General features: G+C 46.3%; 1 protein-coding gene across 3 annotated transcripts in view; it reads right to left on the reverse strand.

The window, feature by feature from the left end:
• The window catches only part of Map2k5 (mitogen-activated protein kinase kinase 5), a 222,740-nt gene that overhangs the window by 87,908 nt on the left and 117,583 nt on the right, over window positions 1-17,249 (reverse strand). For all 3 annotated transcript variants that reach the window (XM_028752328.1, XM_028752327.1, XM_028752326.1), the window contains exons 14-16: window positions 14,756-14,829; window positions 13,792-13,842; window positions 8,166-8,237 (exon numbers count right to left, since the gene is read on the reverse strand). In XM_028752328.1, coding sequence (XP_028608161.1) covers window positions 8,166-8,237; window positions 13,792-13,842; window positions 14,756-14,829 — 197 coding nt within the window. The remainder of the gene's footprint in view (window positions 1-8,165; window positions 8,238-13,791; window positions 13,843-14,755; window positions 14,830-17,249) is intronic.

The following is a 17,249-nucleotide window of genomic DNA, read 5'->3' on the forward strand; positions in this document are numbered from 1 at the left end:
CCTGCTTCCTCAGGTTTCAGCGTGCCCTCACCCCTGCTTCCTCAGGTTGTTCACTGCCCAGGTTTCAGGCCCTCATGTGCTTGCTCTCAGCCCTTTCAGGCCTTTGTTTTCACATATCTCATTAAAAGTAAGGCACAGCTCTAATGTTAGCAACGGAAGATATAGAGGCAGGAGACTAAGCCATAAGTTCAAGGCTAGCCTGGTCTACTTAGGGAACACCAGTCAACTTGTGCTACACAGTAAAAACAGCTCCTGTGTGGGACATGTGGACTGGCTGAGAGCTTCCTGTGAGCTCCATCTGGTTGGACAGCTGTTGGTAAACACCCAACCTCTGGATCCATTAGACTTCCTGGCCAGCCTTCCTTGGACAAAGTCCCTGCCAATCTCCTGCCTGTGGTCTTGGCCACTGGTGATCTAGCAGCAATGCAGGGTATGCATTCTTAGTGGTTACAGGGACCAAGTTTTTATGGCCCCAGGTGCCTTCTACTCTTCCAGAGCCTTTACTCAGTCTCGTGTTGGGCCTGGAGGGAGTCACTGGTTTGCCTTATACGCTGAACTGAGGAGATGAACTGGGGCGAACAGTTTCATTGCTTCTCAAACAGATTCTGAGGGCTTAGGGGCTGTGCACTTTCAAAATATAAGCAAGGCCTTGGTTTAGCCCCAGAAAACAGAAGCAAAAACCAACCTCTGAAACAATTCTCTAGGTCCCATCTTTTCTCCTAGCTTTGGGGTGTTTTTCTCCAGCCAGGCCCTGCCCTTGCTTGCCTTGCTGCTGACAGAGGTCGCGTGCTGTTCCACACCAGCCACTGTTCGACTGTTTTATCACATCCAGTATTTGGGGGCGGCTGTTGTGAACAAGGACTCCTGGGAAGATCTGTCTACAGACAGTGACTGGAAGGGCAGGACTGTGGGAAGACTGGAATGCTGCAGGCCCATTGGCTAATTACCTCATCTCGCTAGTTCTAGTCCTGTGGAGCAGCCATTCTCTGCCCACCTCTGTCTGAATTAACACCTTGCAGCTAATAGCTAGGAAGCTTTCAGAATCTATTAGCTTAGCACAGCACTAGTTCTCACTAGTTCTTTAAAGCTAAGAACATCATGAAACAACATCCTGGGCCTTTAGAAGCTTCCCCTGCCTCTCTGGAACTGCCTCTCCGATGCACTGTGGATGTAAGTTAAACTTCCCTTGATTTATGACTTTCTTTATTCTATAAAACTAGAAAACTTCAAGACATTGCTTCCACACTGGAATACGGCATTTGAGATACCTTAATTCTGTGTTCCTGGGTCATGGTCACTCAAAATGGCTCCAGAATCTGCTCCAGCTTACCACTGTTAAGACGGGAGCTATGGCTTTTGTGTTGCCGCTGTCCTCCCTTAAGCTGCTCTCCTCAGTGGTGCCTTCACTGTTCTGTCAGTGGTGCTTGAGTTGAGTGGGATCGAACCCTGCCGTCTACTCAACTCCAGTCAACTGGCTAGCTGTGAGCACTTCCGAAGCCGCCTCCTTTTACGGGAAGAGTTGACCATGCCTCTGGTTCTCACTGTGGCCTGACCCCACACTTGTGTAGAGCTGCTACCACAGATGCGGAGACTGAGACCCAGAGACACCATGTACTGCAGCCAAGGTTCTTTGCTTAGGTTGCTATGGCTGAGGTGGAATTTGAAACTGGGTCTGCTGTGTTGGCAGAGAGAAATCACTTCTTCATGTGTGGGTGACAAGTGACACTCCACGACACTCCACAAACATCTGTCAAAGGCTCTATCAAAGTTAAAATCTGGTTTTTGTTTTCAGCAGCTACTTTAAAGCTATTATACAAGTTGGAAATACTGAGCCAAAAAGCTTCCTGAGAACCCACTAGGGCACTGGGATGGCACTGATAAAGCAGGCCCAAGAGGGAGTCGGAATTCTACATAAATTACTCAGCTATGAAGTAGGAGATGCCCACATCACAAGCCAGACATAGATGATGATCAGAAGAACAAGGTGTCGCTCTCAGCTGCTGAGAACAGAGCCAGCATCATGAAGGATGCGTATTCAAGTTATAACTTGGGCAGTTGAAGGAAATGGCATTCATGCGACAGGAGAGTGTCAAAGCGCATGGACTTATTTTGGTAAAGGTAGTTCTAAACTTTGAGAAAGGGCTGGGGGTCACAGCTCAGAGGTAGACCATGTATCAGTTGGAAGCCTGAAATGCCTTCCCTGGCACTACAAAACAAAACACTCCAATCTCTCCCCCCCCACACACAAAAAAAAACAAGTTGAAAAAAAATAACTTAAGAAAAACTGTCAAAACAATGGAGCCCATAAAAAATCCATAGAGGTGGTTTTACTTTGATGACAATGACCTTGTGTGACTCTTTGAGTATGTTCTTCCCCTATCTGGAGACATTTTTCTAAGCCATGGTCCTTGCTTTCATCATTTGCCACATCATTCAGAGCACTTCGGTAAAGCAATGCATGCTGAAGAGGAGCCTCGCAGGACTGGATGACACACCAATTAACCAAGCATGTCGAGCCAGCCTGCTCTGCGCCTCAGACTCAGGAGACAGGGGAGGCTGCAAACAAAGGCAGAAAGAGCAGGGACAGTGTGAAAAGAGCAAGTGCATGGTGGAGCCGGCCTTGCAGTCTGACTCCTGTGGAGAAGTCTATCGGGAGACTACTCATTGCCAACCTCAGTAAGGTTTGTGAGAGTGCTCCCAACAGAGTCCCAAAGCAGAGCTCTGTGGGCTTGGTGCCTTTCCAGAGGAAGTTTTTGTGTGTTTTGTTTACTTCATTTAAAAATTTTTAAACGATTTATTTATTTGAGATGGATTTATACTGTGTACTCTGTATAGTCTGGAGCTCCATTGTATAGACTAGACCAGATCTGCCTGCCTCTGCATCCTTAGTGCTATTCAAGGTGTATTCTTTACACCCTTTACCACTCGGACCTGCCAAACACCAAGTGTCCATTTGCATGAGTGTGTGTGTGCTCGGCATACGTGTGAGGTGTATGAGAGGGCACCTGTGGGCTACCTTGCCTATATCAGAGGTCAGAGGACAACTCTGCGATCCCTGCACCTTTAAGTGGGTCCAGCGATTGAACTCGGGTCACCAGGCTTCCAGAGCAAGGCCTTTGCCCACCAGGCCATCCCAGCAGACCCTTGTTTGTTTTTTAGAGATGAGGTCTTGATGTGTACCTCAGGCTAGCCTCAAACTCAACCCCACCCTGCCTCCACCTCTGGAATACCGGGATTTCAGATGGTTTCCACCACGGCAGGCCCCTGTTCCTTTATATCACTCCCGTCCCATGCTGGCGCAGGGTTAGAGGACAGAGCGCACTGACGGTTTCCCTCCGAAAGAGCATCTTTTGAACATGTGGCTGTTTATCTCCCATTTACACGTTTATGGTGTGACACAAATGGCATAATATGAAGAATTAACTAGTGGCAAATCAAGTGAGTGGACTCTTCTCAGCCACTCTCTGCAAGACTAGGTAAGGACTGCACTGCTTATAAAATTAAGAAGCTGCCTCAATGTGGTTTTGGCACCCCTAACCTAAAGATTATGAAGAATCCTTCAGTCTCAGTAAAAACAAAGCTCTTGTTTTGGTAGGTCAAGTCAGTTTTATCCCAAAGTTGAGTCCTGAAGTGCTGAAGAGCAGCACCAGGGGAACAGGTCTGAAAAAAGTCACCTGGTACTGGGCCCAGAAGCCTTGTAAGAGTGGCAGACAAGTCTTGTGGGGTGGGAGGAGCCTCCCCGCTTGCCTAGCTCAGGATCCTCAGTCTTGCTAGTCTCACTGAATTCTCTGTTACTCTCAGCACTTCCATACTGGTTCTTGGTGTGTCTTAAAGGAAGAACTCTTATCCACGTGAGTTTTCTTCCCCACTACACAGTGAGCTCACACCAACCCACATGTTGAGACCGTCTTTATTTGGCTTCAGAACCAGCCCATGGGAGGGGTGTCACAAACACTTTAAAGATCTGTGTGGGAAGCCGTGAGCACATGGCAGGCAAAGGGAGCGACTCTCCTAACCATAAGCACTGTCCTCAACTCAGGCTCAACAGTATCTAGTCAATCTTTGTGATACTTTGCCAACTCCAGATATTTCATACAGTGGACAACATCTGGAGGAGACTCACTTTATCCCAGGAGCAGAGGGCTGGTGGCCTGAGAGGAGATGGGGGCAGATAAAAGATAGTGTGATATTAAAGGTTCTTTGCTTATGGTACAGATGTAGCTTTCTGAAATTCTTTTTATCTGCACACTTTAGTGGCATGCAGCATTATCATTATGAAAGAGTTCAGTGAGAGGCCTTGCTACAGCTCCCCGTGGGGGACCATGCCAGCACATTAGCAGGGAAAGGGCAGCAGGAAGGAGTTACCAAGGATGAACCTTGGAAAGGGGGGTTTACAGAATGGGAGGCAGGGTCCTGGAGACCCCAGCAGACACAGAAAAAAAAAAAACCACTGAGAAAGGTGTGCCCTTTGCCAGGAGACTTGTAAGACCTTACTACCAGATCTCTTAAGGAGATCCCTCCTTAAGGACTTACAGCAGTCCAGAGTGGGTGGAAAGGCTGCGGAAGGAATCACTGGTTAGTCCCTCCTCCTGATGGCAAGCTCACTTCAAGCTCACTTGAAGACCAATTCCACTCAGATGTCAACCCTCTGTCAGCCTCCTGTTCCCCACGAGTCCTTCATCTGGACCTTCACCGAGGCTTGTTACTTCAGGGTCCTAGTGTCTTTCCTCTATCAGAGGCAGGACCCTCCTAGCTATGCAGCCAGTGCTCTGCAGAGCCTACCCATGGCAATTATACCAGGAAAACTGATTGAATGAATGAATGAATGAGTGAATGAATGAATGAATGAATGACTGAAGGCTTCTTCCTTTGGAGTGCACGCCGAGAGCTGTTTTAACAGTGAGAGCAGAGGCAAACCTCCTTCACAGTACTGAATTCAGGATGTAATTTGTCCCTCAGACTTTAAGATGCCACAGCAGCACACACTTCTGTCTATCGTGTGCTTGTGTGAGCATGAAGTGGCAGGTGTGCATGCTCATGTATGAGCGGAGGCAGAGGTCAACCTTGGGTAGCATCCTTTAAGAGGCTTTAACACAGGAGCTTTCCCTCGGAGCTTGAGCTCCATGACTGGTAGGCTGGCCGGCAGTATACCCCAGGGTTCCTGTCTGCCTCCTCAGCACTGAGACTACCGCACGCTTTGCCAGCTACGTTTCTGTGTGGGTGCTGGGGACTGAACACAGGTCCATGTGCCTATGTGGAATGTGTTTTACTCACTGAGCTAGCTCCCCAGCCCTGACTATTTTTTTTTTTAAATGTAGCTCAGGCTAGCCTTGACTTCATGATCTTACTGTCTCAGTCTTGAAGGCTGGGATTACAGATGTGTCTGTAGTGGTTTTGAATAGTACTTACCACACTTATACCAACTATATTCTGGAAAAAACAAGAGGAACTTCAGTCTTTGAGTTCTTATCTTGACCTCAGCTCCCAGGCCCACTGGATGACATTTTCCTTACACTGACCCCAAGAACACAGGAGCTTGGGGTTTTCCTGCAATCTTCACTCACAAAACTCCACAATGTCTCATCTACAGACTCAAAACCCCATCTCTCTTTAACATGAATCTCTTTAAATTTGGTATAAAACGTGTGCCAGGGGCTATACTCTATTCTCTAGTGACTTTTCCTCCACTACTTACATTGGTCACAAGTCACTTGCTTGCCCGATGGGAATACTGCCACCCCGTATTCTCAGATGGCCCTCAGCTAAGCGTCCTGTCCCTCTTGATCACCGTAAGCAGATGTCACCTTACCGCCTGCCTCACGGCTCACTTCTCACCCACTTACGTGCTTACAGACAGCGGAGGAGCCCAGCCCTTCCAGGCCCTCACCCAGCTACAGCCTTCCGCTCTGCACTGCATCCTGTGTCTACTGACACCCACCCCTCCCACACTCAAGCCTGACTTTTCTCACACCGTCTCCATGCCCAACTCTCCTCAGGACTGCAAGTGCAGAGGCTGTTTTCTTCAGTGTCCCAGGGACAGTTTCCTAGTTTGCCTCCAGGACAAACGGACACACAGGCCATGTCCAATCCTTCAGATGCACTGTCTCTTCATTAGGCTTCACGGAGCTGGTGCCTGGAGAATTACTGATAGACACGTGTTTCAGCACATGCCATTTACCGGGCATCTACCAATCCTTCTACCTACCGCAACTGACCCTCTTGTCTCCACGCCTGTACTTCTACAGATGTGCTCCATGGAGCACTGTGACCTGCTAAAATCTGAAGTCAGATCATTTGCTCTCAGGACAACGTCTAAAGCCTTGAGCCTGGCCATTTGTGACCTAGTCCCTGGCTGTCTCTCTGATGTGATTTTTTCCAGCCTTTTCCTTGATACCTCCACTTTAATCAAGTACAGTATCAAGAAGGAGGACCAATCAATTCATACAGCTCACTATCTTCTTGAGACTAGCCTGGGCATGCTTTCTTAATAGTTTTTTTTTTCTTTAAAGGATAGCATCATGCAGCCTAGGCCAGCTTCCAACTTACTATGCATCTGAAGATGATCTTGAACTTCTGATTCTCCTGCCTCCATCTCTGCATGTTGGGATCACGGTTGTATGCCACACTGGCAAGTAAACCAGGCCTTTCATGCAAGCTACACAATTACTGTATCAACTAAGCTGCATCCCCAGGCCGCTTTAACAATGGGCGTCTGTCTCTCAGGCGCACAGCTGTCCTGCAGCTGCTGGAAGTCCAGGAAAGGTAACAGCAGCGGAGCTATAGGATGTCAGGCTGTGGCAGGGCTCAGACCTCACTACTGCAGAGAAGGGACATTAGTTGCTGAGCCTAACTAGGGGCCTGTAGGCTGCCAGGATCACCTAGGAGACTGGTACCAATGCTGGCACTACAACCTGGGTCTTCCGTTCCCAGCATCGGGTTCTGAACCACGTGACCCCTCAACTGTTCTGTACTGTACTGATCATTTCTACAACATAACCACTGGGAATGACTTAAAACACCAAAGGGAAATTCCATACTAGCAAAGCTGCAGTCCCACAGGTCAGAGTTAGTTCATCCTGAAACAGGCTAATGATAGAGCAAGCCCTCTGGATCCTGCTGAGTGCTGGGTCCTGAGCTCCACCCGAGAACCGCAGCCTCTCTGCTGCTGTGTACACAGTACAGCTCCTCTTAGATTACCTTTCAGGGAAAGGCAGAAGAATATGGTTTAATAAACATTGAACATTTGATTTTGGCACCTTCCTGCTGTGCAGGTGAGCTGGGTCTGAAGATATTTCCTTCCAAATACAATGGCATTCATGCGTTACAAAGATCACGGAAAATGTATTTGACCAAACAAAAGTGATATGATTGTGATGGAAACTTGATCTGTGGTATTATTTAAACATGTTCCTATTTTTTTTAAAAAAAGGTTTCTTTGATGGGAACTCATGGAATTGAGAAGCTGTTCTTCAAGCCCCAGTGAGCACTCGGGTTGTCTTGGAGTGCAATTCCTGTGAGCAAGGTGTCTTCCTAATGCAAATTGTATGTCTATTTCTTAGCATGGAATTCTAATGGGACTACACCTGGCTCACTGAGGAAAAAAAAAAATCCATTCTAAATACAGCAACAAAGAGTAAAGAAATACGGTGTACCGCACACGCATGCCCGTCACACCACCTGTACCCACAGGCACACGTCATTTATTAGAATGAAGTAGGTTTTTTATCTTTAAAAAGCAGAGACATATAGCATGTATACAACATATATATCCACACGCCTATAGTCAATCTTTTAAAACAGTCCCCTATGGATATCACACATGCACATTCCAAGGCTGCCATCACTGTTCTGTCATGGAATCCTCTTTCAGAGAACAGGGCTCCAGACCATGCAGAAGGTCCACCCAGGGAGCAGTTTCCACATGCACATTCTCTTTGTAACAAGCACTTCAGGTATGTCTTACACAGGAGATGCGTGAGAGCAGTGGTCTAGAGGAATGCAGACTCAGCCTAAAAGCCACATGGGATGTCAGCATGAAGTCTGCAGAGTCAGAGGGTGTACAGTGCATGGACACTGGAGGCCTGTGTTTCTCTGTCAGAGGCTCCACTCTTCCCAGTGGGGTGTGTTTAGTGAGGGCTTGTCAATGACCACAGACAGCAACGTACCTCCGTGAAAGAGATCCCTAAGCTCCACACGTCGGAATGGATCCCGTACTGCACCCCTGAGATTCTTTCTGGCTGTAAGAAAGCAGGGGAGAGCTTGTGAGCTACTGAAAGTTACCCCGGGCAGTGCACACCGAATGTGAGCTCAGCTGACGTAGGAATCACCAACATTTGCATGGTATTTACACACAGCAAAAGAAATTTATACACACACACACACACACACACACACACACACACACATTTCTCCAAGTAACAGAGAATTCTGCACACAGTCCCTATGAAGAAGACCACTGTCACTAATGTTGTAAATGAAGCCTCCAAGTAGTGAGTTAATTTGGGCAGAAACCAAGGTAGCCAATGAACTAAGACTTTATCCTACGTCTATCTTCCTTCAATCCGATGATTTTAACTGGGGATAGACAAATTATGTAAGACTGTAAATAACTTAATTGAACTGGGGCAGGAGAGCCTTGAAGGACTATGTCTAAGGTTTATTTTTAGCTTTTCTCTGAGCCGCTCAAGGAGCAGTCGTAGTTCGCCTCCCTAGAGACACTTCCTGTTGCTGTTTCAGTCCACACAGCTGTGTTTCTTCTGACAGGAATCAAGGTGTCACATATGACTCTGGGCCCTCCCTTTGGGTTGTGCAGCAGGTACCTGGTCCAGAAAGCTCTGGCACGCATGCCCTGCTCGCCAGGAGCAGTTGTATACTGGGGACCTCCTGGTCAGTCCTTCGGGTATTTACAGAAATGTTTGCAATTCACAGATGAACTACTGACTTGAAAAAAAATGAAGTGCCACAAAAGAGCAAAAGTTGCTCAAGGCTCTAGTGCAGGGCTGAGATCCTGACCCCCACCCAGTTATACATTCCTAGTCTGTTTGACAGGAGTAGGAGGTAATGAGGTGGAACTGGCCAGCCACTTATGGGAAGAGCAGCAAGACAGCCATTGTTGCCAACAACAATGCCAGCCAGGCTAGCCACACTAGAGAGCTCCTAACAAAAATCAGGTGTAGACAACCAAGGTTGATCTTTGGCCTCCACACACACCCGCACCCTCCCTACACCTGTGCATGCACATGCACACGTCTGTAATCATCCTTCTACTTCCCCCACGGGAAGGCCTTTATCCCTGTGTCACTACTGGCACAAGACAGTATGAAGCTAACAGGCGCTCTCAAGGGATGTTCATCAAAAACTTAGAATCAGGACCAACAAGATGACCCAGTAGTTAGAAGTGCTTGCAAGTCTGATGCCTGGAGAACCCACATGGTGGAAGGAGAGAACCTACTCCGAGGAACCATCCTCTGACCTCCACATGTGCTGTGGCATGGGTACGTATGTGTGTGATTTTTCTTTCTACTGAACGGCAGTTCTCAGGCTGCGGTATTTCTCTAGAACACAGAGAACACAAACATGCAGACACAAGGAACTCTCTGACCAAATGTCTGTGTGGGCTGGACAATCAGACTATATACATTTGCCTCGTCTGCCCACTGTCTACCAAAACAAGCGTAAACTGAGAACTGAAAACAAAAGACAGAAACGGAATTAAAACAGAATTATGAAGAGTGAAGACGAGATATCAGGTGGCAATGAAAGATCTCCTTAAAGACAGGTCTGGCAGCCTCTAGAGGAGAAATTATTCTTGAAGCACATGGCACAACAGGATCAGTGGTGGAGGGGAAGAAAATGTGTCCAGCAAGCCCTGGGGCCCACTCTACACCACACAAGGCAGACCCAGGCCTCTGTGATGGACTTAGGACGATATGAACCTCCGAACTTCCTGAGGGTTTGGAGTCAGGATATGACGGTCTGAGGCCGCATGACCCAAAGCTGGGCTTACATCTGCAGCCGCGGTGGCAAGCCTGGTCCTTTCCCCTCAACTACAACATGGAAGAAGACAAAGTTACTGCCAGGTATTGTACTGCTGACAGAAGAGCTACGGTCAAGGGGCTGGCTGGGGCTACTTTCTCCCCTGACAGCTGTCCACAGTGTAGACAGCTGTGAGAGGGAAAACACAGCTCCTGTCTAAGCTCTTCCCCGTGTGTGTGTAAGTGAAGAGCACACAGAACCAAGTCAAACAAACAAAACATACTGGCCTGTCTGAACATACCTAAAAATCTGAATCCACAGACAATCTTCAAGGCAGCGTCCTCTAACTGGCATACTTTACTCCCTCCAGCTATTGCCTGTGACTGGGCTTTTAGCCAGGACCCATATTTAGTTAACGAATTCCAGGACTGACTGTTTACAACACAACACTCCTTGGTGTAACTGTCAGGAGCAGAAGACAACAAGGGACATCTTTTATCTCTTCTGAAAAGGGAGCTGCTGTTTCGTGGGGTTACCCAGAAATGTACCAAAGCAGGTGACATGAATGAAGATAGCATGGTATCCACGCGTGTACTGCAGGGATGAGAGCTCCCGTTTAGGTGGGCAAGGCCAGAACCCCACACAGCACAATGGTCAAGCAGGGTCAGGTGGCCATACTGCAGACCGGGCTTCTGGTTCACGCATCCTGCTCTGCTCTGTCCAATAGGCTACCAGGTATGGGCCTTTAAGAAGATGAAACTTTATTCTATGTGTATGTGTGTGTGCACCTGAGTTTATGTGTGTGCAGGTGCCCATGGAGACCAGAAGATGTGTTGGAACTGGAGTTACAGGTGGTTGTGAGCGACCTGACATGAGATGCAAACTAAACCTGGGGCTTCTGCAGGAGTAGCAAGTGCTTAAAACAACTGAGCCATCTCCCCAGAGTGTCGTGTGTGTGTGTGTGTGTGTGTGTGTGTGTGTGTGTGTGTGTGGCGTCCACATCCATTGTCCTCTAAGCTGTGTAATCCTAAGTCTGTGAGCATCTGCTGAGCACTCCACTTCCCTCTGGAGCTTCCTCGTGCTGCCCTGGCTGGCTGCTTTTCTTCGACTGCATGCGAGGTTTGTTGCTGTTCCCTTTGAAAATTGGAAACATTTTCTGTGACTTACTGTGGACATGCTACTTCAGACCGTGCACTCGGCATGGTGCTCTGTGCCCAGTCAGCTCACGTAGGGCAAGGCAAAGCTGTGCCCTACACATTAGCCTGTTCTGATCCTCTGCCCCTCTTGCTTCTCCTCCGTCCCTCTTGCTTCTCCTCCGTCCCTCTTGCTTCTCTTCCGTCCCTCTTGCCTCTCCTCCGTCCCTCTTGCTTCTCTTCCGTCCCTCTTGCCTCGCCCTCTCCCCACCCCATCCCTCTTGCTTCTCTGCTCAGTTCTGAGGTTCATTTTGGTTCCAAGATTGGAAGCAGCAGCTCCAAAGTGAGTGTGCCCTCCGGCAGGAGAGCTGGCTGGGGTTTCAGCACGGAAGGGGAGGGGAGCTTGACACCCCCCTCGGCTGAGTGTGGTGCTGGTGCTGGTCTTCAGCTCGTGCACATGCTCTCCTCTGTCTTAAGATTTCACTCTAAACCTGTCTGGGAGTTCCCTATGCTCTCTTGAGCATCTTAGTGCTTTCTGCATAGTCTGAAGCCATAGTTTGGTTATATAAAGCCCAGCCCTTCTCCCAAGAGGCCAGTAGCACAGACAGTAGCTAGGGTCAATGCCACACTAGAGTGACGTAGGGCTGTCCCCATGCTCCTGCACAGGTGGCCTTTGGGAAGGACTTGGCCAACTCGAGCCTATGAAGTTGAGTCAAAGCCCTGCCTCTCAGGTGCTCATGGCTTTCTTCCTTGGCATCTCAGGCTTTCTGCAGCTTCAGCTACAGAGTTGATGACTAGAATTCACTCACCCAAGAAGCAAAGCAATTTCAGCTTTGCCAACCTGAGCTAACATTTCATAATTTTAATCCTCACACTTTCAATTAACATATGGACGCATCACATTCATCCATAAACAAAAAGAGGGAAAAAGTAATTTCTTTAATGTACACTTGGGAAAGACAACTGTAATCTGGATTTGTAGCTCAGAAGTGATGCAATTTAATTATCAGAGCAATTTAAAGCTACCAAGAACATGATGGGCAGTTGAGAAGTTGTTTCATGGATAGCTTTTTTCCTTTGCAAGTCATGGTGTTTTCAAATTCTTCTAGAGGCTGATACTCAGCAGGGCTTTGTTACCTATAGGACCCACTGGTCTCATCCACCCTGGGACAGCCATGGAGGAGATTAAGTTTTAAAAAGCAGGCACAATAACTTCCATAGCTGATCCACTTTTTTTTTTACATTTAATCAGAGAAAAAAATATTAATTTCCTTAAAAAACAATAAAACTCAAAATAAACCATTTTGAAAGAAAGTGCAATGTTTTACATTATCCTGAGAATAACAAGCTGTAAACCCAGGTCCTGCCTATATCAAAGATCTTTTAATAATAATAACAACATAGGCACAAAAAAAAAATACTGAAAATAAGGCCCATGGTTCTGGACTGGCAAGATAGCCCTGCAGGTAAAGACACTAGTCTCCAAGCCTGACACTTGAGATAAATTCTCAGGACCCACATGGAGATATTTACATCTGCATGGTCCCCTCTAATAAACAAACACATATATGGTACATTTTTAAAAAAACCAAACAAGTTATATGCACATCAACAGAGGCTCCTTAGCCTAAGATGGATTGCTTACATAAATCTAGAGCCATCATGGTAAAAATCAATCCTAAACATTGAAATATAAACCAAGACTCTAGCTGAGTGGTGGTGGTGTAGATCTTTAATCTCAGCCCTCAAGAGGCTGAAGCAGGCAGATCTCTGAGTTCGGGTCAGCCTGGACTACAAAGTGAGTTCTAGGACAGTCAGGGCCACACAGAGAAGCCCTGTCTCAAACAAAACAAAAGAAAATAAAACAACAAATAAACAAACAAAAAAAAAACCCAAACCAAATCAAACCAAAACCAAAACCAATCCAAACCAAAACCAGACTCTACAGGGAAAGAAAGCAAGGGTTGGGGAGTGAGGGGTGGGGACAAAATAAAAATCAAAACCAAAACAGACTCAGAAAGTGAAACCAGAAAAGTGCCTTCCTTTTTACCCTCTATTCCCACCAACTCTTGAAAGGGATTGAGAAAACCAATAAACTAAAGATTTTTATAGCCATAAATAATATCTCTTGTTTAAAAAGGTAAGAAAAAGAAAGGAACAGATATCTTAGGATATCTGCAAGAACTTAATAACTAAGAAAAAACCACACAGCTATACATTGTAGGAAATCCTAGTGGGGAGCCTTAACATGGAGAGATCCACAGACAGCGTCTGGTTACCTCAGTAATTCTCCTTGGCTCTGGTGACAAGGCGTGTGCATATCCCCAGAACAAACAACCGATGTTACTGACTTGGTCTATATCAGGGTTAATTAAATAAGCAGAGTGGAAAAGTGGCCAATATGCTACCAGGTGCAATTTTTCGGTAGGATTAAACTTCAAAACTCAGCGATTTCACACTTGAACTGACCGGTTAAGTCAACAGAGTGAGAGTTGTCGATAGCTTGAGCACAAAGCCTCTCTTGTTCTCCAAAGACCCGAACACTGGAGAGTGACTGGATTGACTTTGTAATTTATGATCTACTAGTCTAAAGCTCTGGAATTCATTTAAGAATTATACATTCCCAAGTACATAAAGATAAAGATGTTGGTTTTAAATGTTATTTTTGCATAAGTTTACTTACTGCCATGTAAGCATTTGTTCCAACATACGTCTTGGCTATAGAATTCACCAGCTACGAGACAAAACGGTCTGTTAGAACAATATAAAGATAATGTGGAAATAAAATGGGCAATTATTCCCCATTTAACCTACAATCAGCACTCCTATAAATCAACTAAAAATTATGTAAGAGGGAACAAATTCATCCACAAAGGCATTAAAAATGATTAAATCTCTCTTTTCTTTTGGATGTGATTTCCAATTTAAACAAGCACAGCATTATGGTTTATAGTGATAACCTTAAACAATTCACTTCAGCGTGATGCTCAGCGCTTTAGTGCCCCAAACCCGCCTGAAATAAAAAGTCAATTTGAAGTAGAATCTGAACACCCTCATCTTTCAGTCATACAGCTCAAGATGTGAATGGAGCCCCACACATCACCAGAACGAGACGAACTGAGGATGCTGGAGGGATAACACACTCTGACAACTCATAATGCAAAGATGACCTTCGCTTTGGTCTTCGTGTTTGGCTGGGAGGAGAGGTGGCCCAGATTCAAATCAACATCACAGCACGCGCGTGGGTCACTATCACTGGGGTTCTCAGGGGAGGCCCAAAATGGAAATTAATTAAAATTGGTGCAGCACATTGGAATGGCCTTCCACCATTGTTACTCCCAATATTAATTTTTATTGTGGGCCAGTTGGGCTCCCCAGACACGGCTCCCTCGCTGGCCTCCCTTTTGTCTGGCCAGAGCGCTTTTGTAGCCAAGCTGCATAGCAATGAAGTTTGCTATTCGTAAGTAGTAATTACAATATCAGCAGTTTTTACTGTCATTAAACAATGAACAATCATATTCTGATGAAGGAGACTCGCTCAGAGATTAAAAATGAGTAACGCCTGTCGGCCAATGAGCGGACCCTGTTTGTTTGTAAGCTAGGTGATTTTCAATTCACAGGGCAGGCTGAACAGAAAAAAGACCTACCTGTGTGCTCACGCCGAAGTCACAGAGCTTGACCTGCCCGCCTGTGTTCACAAGCATGTTGGAGGGCTTCACATCTAAAAGGGAAAAGCTCCAGTGACTGACTTTATATTACCGTGGTTTGTTTTTAAAAAGCACACATGCATACCGTGTAAGACTGCAGAAATGGCATCCCAGGTCACTCAAATTCGAATGACAAATTTATTACAAAGCTTTTTATCTGAAAGCAGGTCAAAACCTAGTCAAACGAAAGCCCACTCAAACCTTGGCTTTCAACAACAGGAAATACATCCATCACCCTAGCCCCACACTTTCTTGGAAAAAGCAGCCAGATTAAAAAAAAAAAAAAGCAACCTTTTACAAAGCAAATACGTAAAAGAAGATTAGTTTACATTGTATGTGTAGCTAAATTATGGTTTCCATCTAAGAAGTAGTAAAACCAAAGGGAAGTAGGAACACACACACACACACACACACACACACACACACACACAAATGGCACATGACACCATTACCTGTGTTTTAGTTGACAAATGTTACTTCAAATAAGACTCAGAAACTGACCTAGAAGATGCGTGCACACACATGCACGCACATATCAACCTTCCAAAACTGACCTAGAAGATGTGTGCACAAACATGCACGTACATGCACGCACATGCACACACATGCACACACATGTCAACCTTCCTTTCATTTCCCTTGCCATCCCCATTATTTTCCCTTCCCCTTTCTGATGTCATTGCTGTTACAGTTAACAAAAGAACTGACATAGCTTTGCCAAGGCAGCCAGTCAGTAAATAACACATGGGGCACTCTTGAGCATCCTCAGGGACAACAACAAGCCTTTTCTGGAATTCAGGGAGGTCACAAAAACCATCTAAGCAAAACCAGCACCGTTGCTGGAACAAATGGCACGTACTTCAGCATTCCATCTTGAGTGTAACAGCAGTCTAGCACAGGCACTAGTTATGTCCATTACCCTTGACTGACCTCAAAGTGACAGTCTCATAGCTTTGGTGAAATACCTAAACATATAATTCTGCAGATGACTTAATCTTCTTTAATCTTCTAGCCTGCATTAGGGTAGCCCATCAAATTATCCTGCTAAGAGTATATATTTAACTCAAATTTCAAGTTCCAACTCCATAACTGACAGCTCATGGGCCCTTAGGATACTTAAGCTGTGAGCGGCAGGGAAGAGGGGCTTTCCCCACACACTGGTTCATTCAGCTTTGTCCGACACTAGAAGGCAAACTGCAAGGAGGCAGACACTTGAGTCTCCTCTGCGGCCTGCCTCATTCTCAGCCCCCTGAAGACAGGCAGGCAGTGACCAGTGGATGCTGGCTGAAAGGAGGAAGCAGGGCAAACAAGACCCATGACTCAGAGGATGATTTTGGCTTTGATGTGCCTGTTTTAGTGATAAGTGGCTAAGTACAGAAGTCATGTCTGTGGTCTGTCCTTCAAGTGAAGTGTGCTCTAACAGATGCCGGGGTGGGAAGGGACTCTTTGGATTTAAGTTCATCTACAAAGGCTGGCATGAGCCCTTGGCGAGCAGCTCAGTCCCTGTTTTTCCTGATTCCCACATAATTCTTACGGCACTATGACTGAACCCTTCAGTATGCCACAGCCATACCATTTCTCTCCTTAAAGCTAAGATTAAATGGATTCCCTGACATGCTCTCCCTCTCCAAGAACAGATCTGTAGGTCTCTGTGTGTTCTGTTGCCGTTTGTTGTTAAGAGAGTCTTGATGTAGCTTTGGCTGGACTCTGACTTGTCCTTGTTTATTTTCTGTTGCTAAACGCCATGACTTTGGGGAGGAAAGGGCTTATTTTATCTTACAGCTTATAATCCATAATTGAAGGGGCCAGGCAGGACCTGAAGCAGGAATCTGAAGGCAGAGACTGAAGCAGAAACCATGAAGAAGTGCTGTTTATTGGCTTACTCACCTTGGCATAGTCAGCCTTCCCATTACATAACCTAAGACTACCTGCCCCGAGCTGACGCCACCCACAGTGGGGTAGGCCCTGCCACATCAGTCAGCCAATCTATCAATCATCAATCAATCACCAAGAATGATTGCCTACAAGACAATCTGGTGGAGGCACTGAGGTTTCCTCTTCCTAGATGAGCCTTCCAAGGAGGTATCAAACTGACAAAAAAGAAATGTAAAGAAAATACAAACCAACCAAACAAACAAAAACACAATCAGTGCATTTGTGGTCCTCCAGCCTCAGCCCGGGAAGGGCTGGCATCGCAGGTAGGCATCACCACACCTGGGCCCTGCTGAGCTTTCAAGTGTGCCCCACCAGTCTGTAGGATATGGCAGTCAGTCATCCTTTGCTGAACTGAAGCTCATCTTAGATTCTACTTAACCTGCTTTTATTTTGCAAATTGAATTCCTACCCACTCCCCAAGACAGGGTTTCTCTGTGTCTCTGTCTGATCTGGAACTCACTCTGCAGAACAGGCTCAAACTCAGAGGGCTGGAATTAAA

This window comes from Grammomys surdaster, unplaced genomic scaffold (genome assembly GCF_004785775.1).
Source record: "Grammomys surdaster isolate TR1022 unplaced genomic scaffold, NIH_TR_1.0 125896, whole genome shotgun sequence".
Taxonomy (NCBI): domain Eukaryota; kingdom Metazoa; phylum Chordata; class Mammalia; order Rodentia; family Muridae; genus Grammomys; species Grammomys surdaster.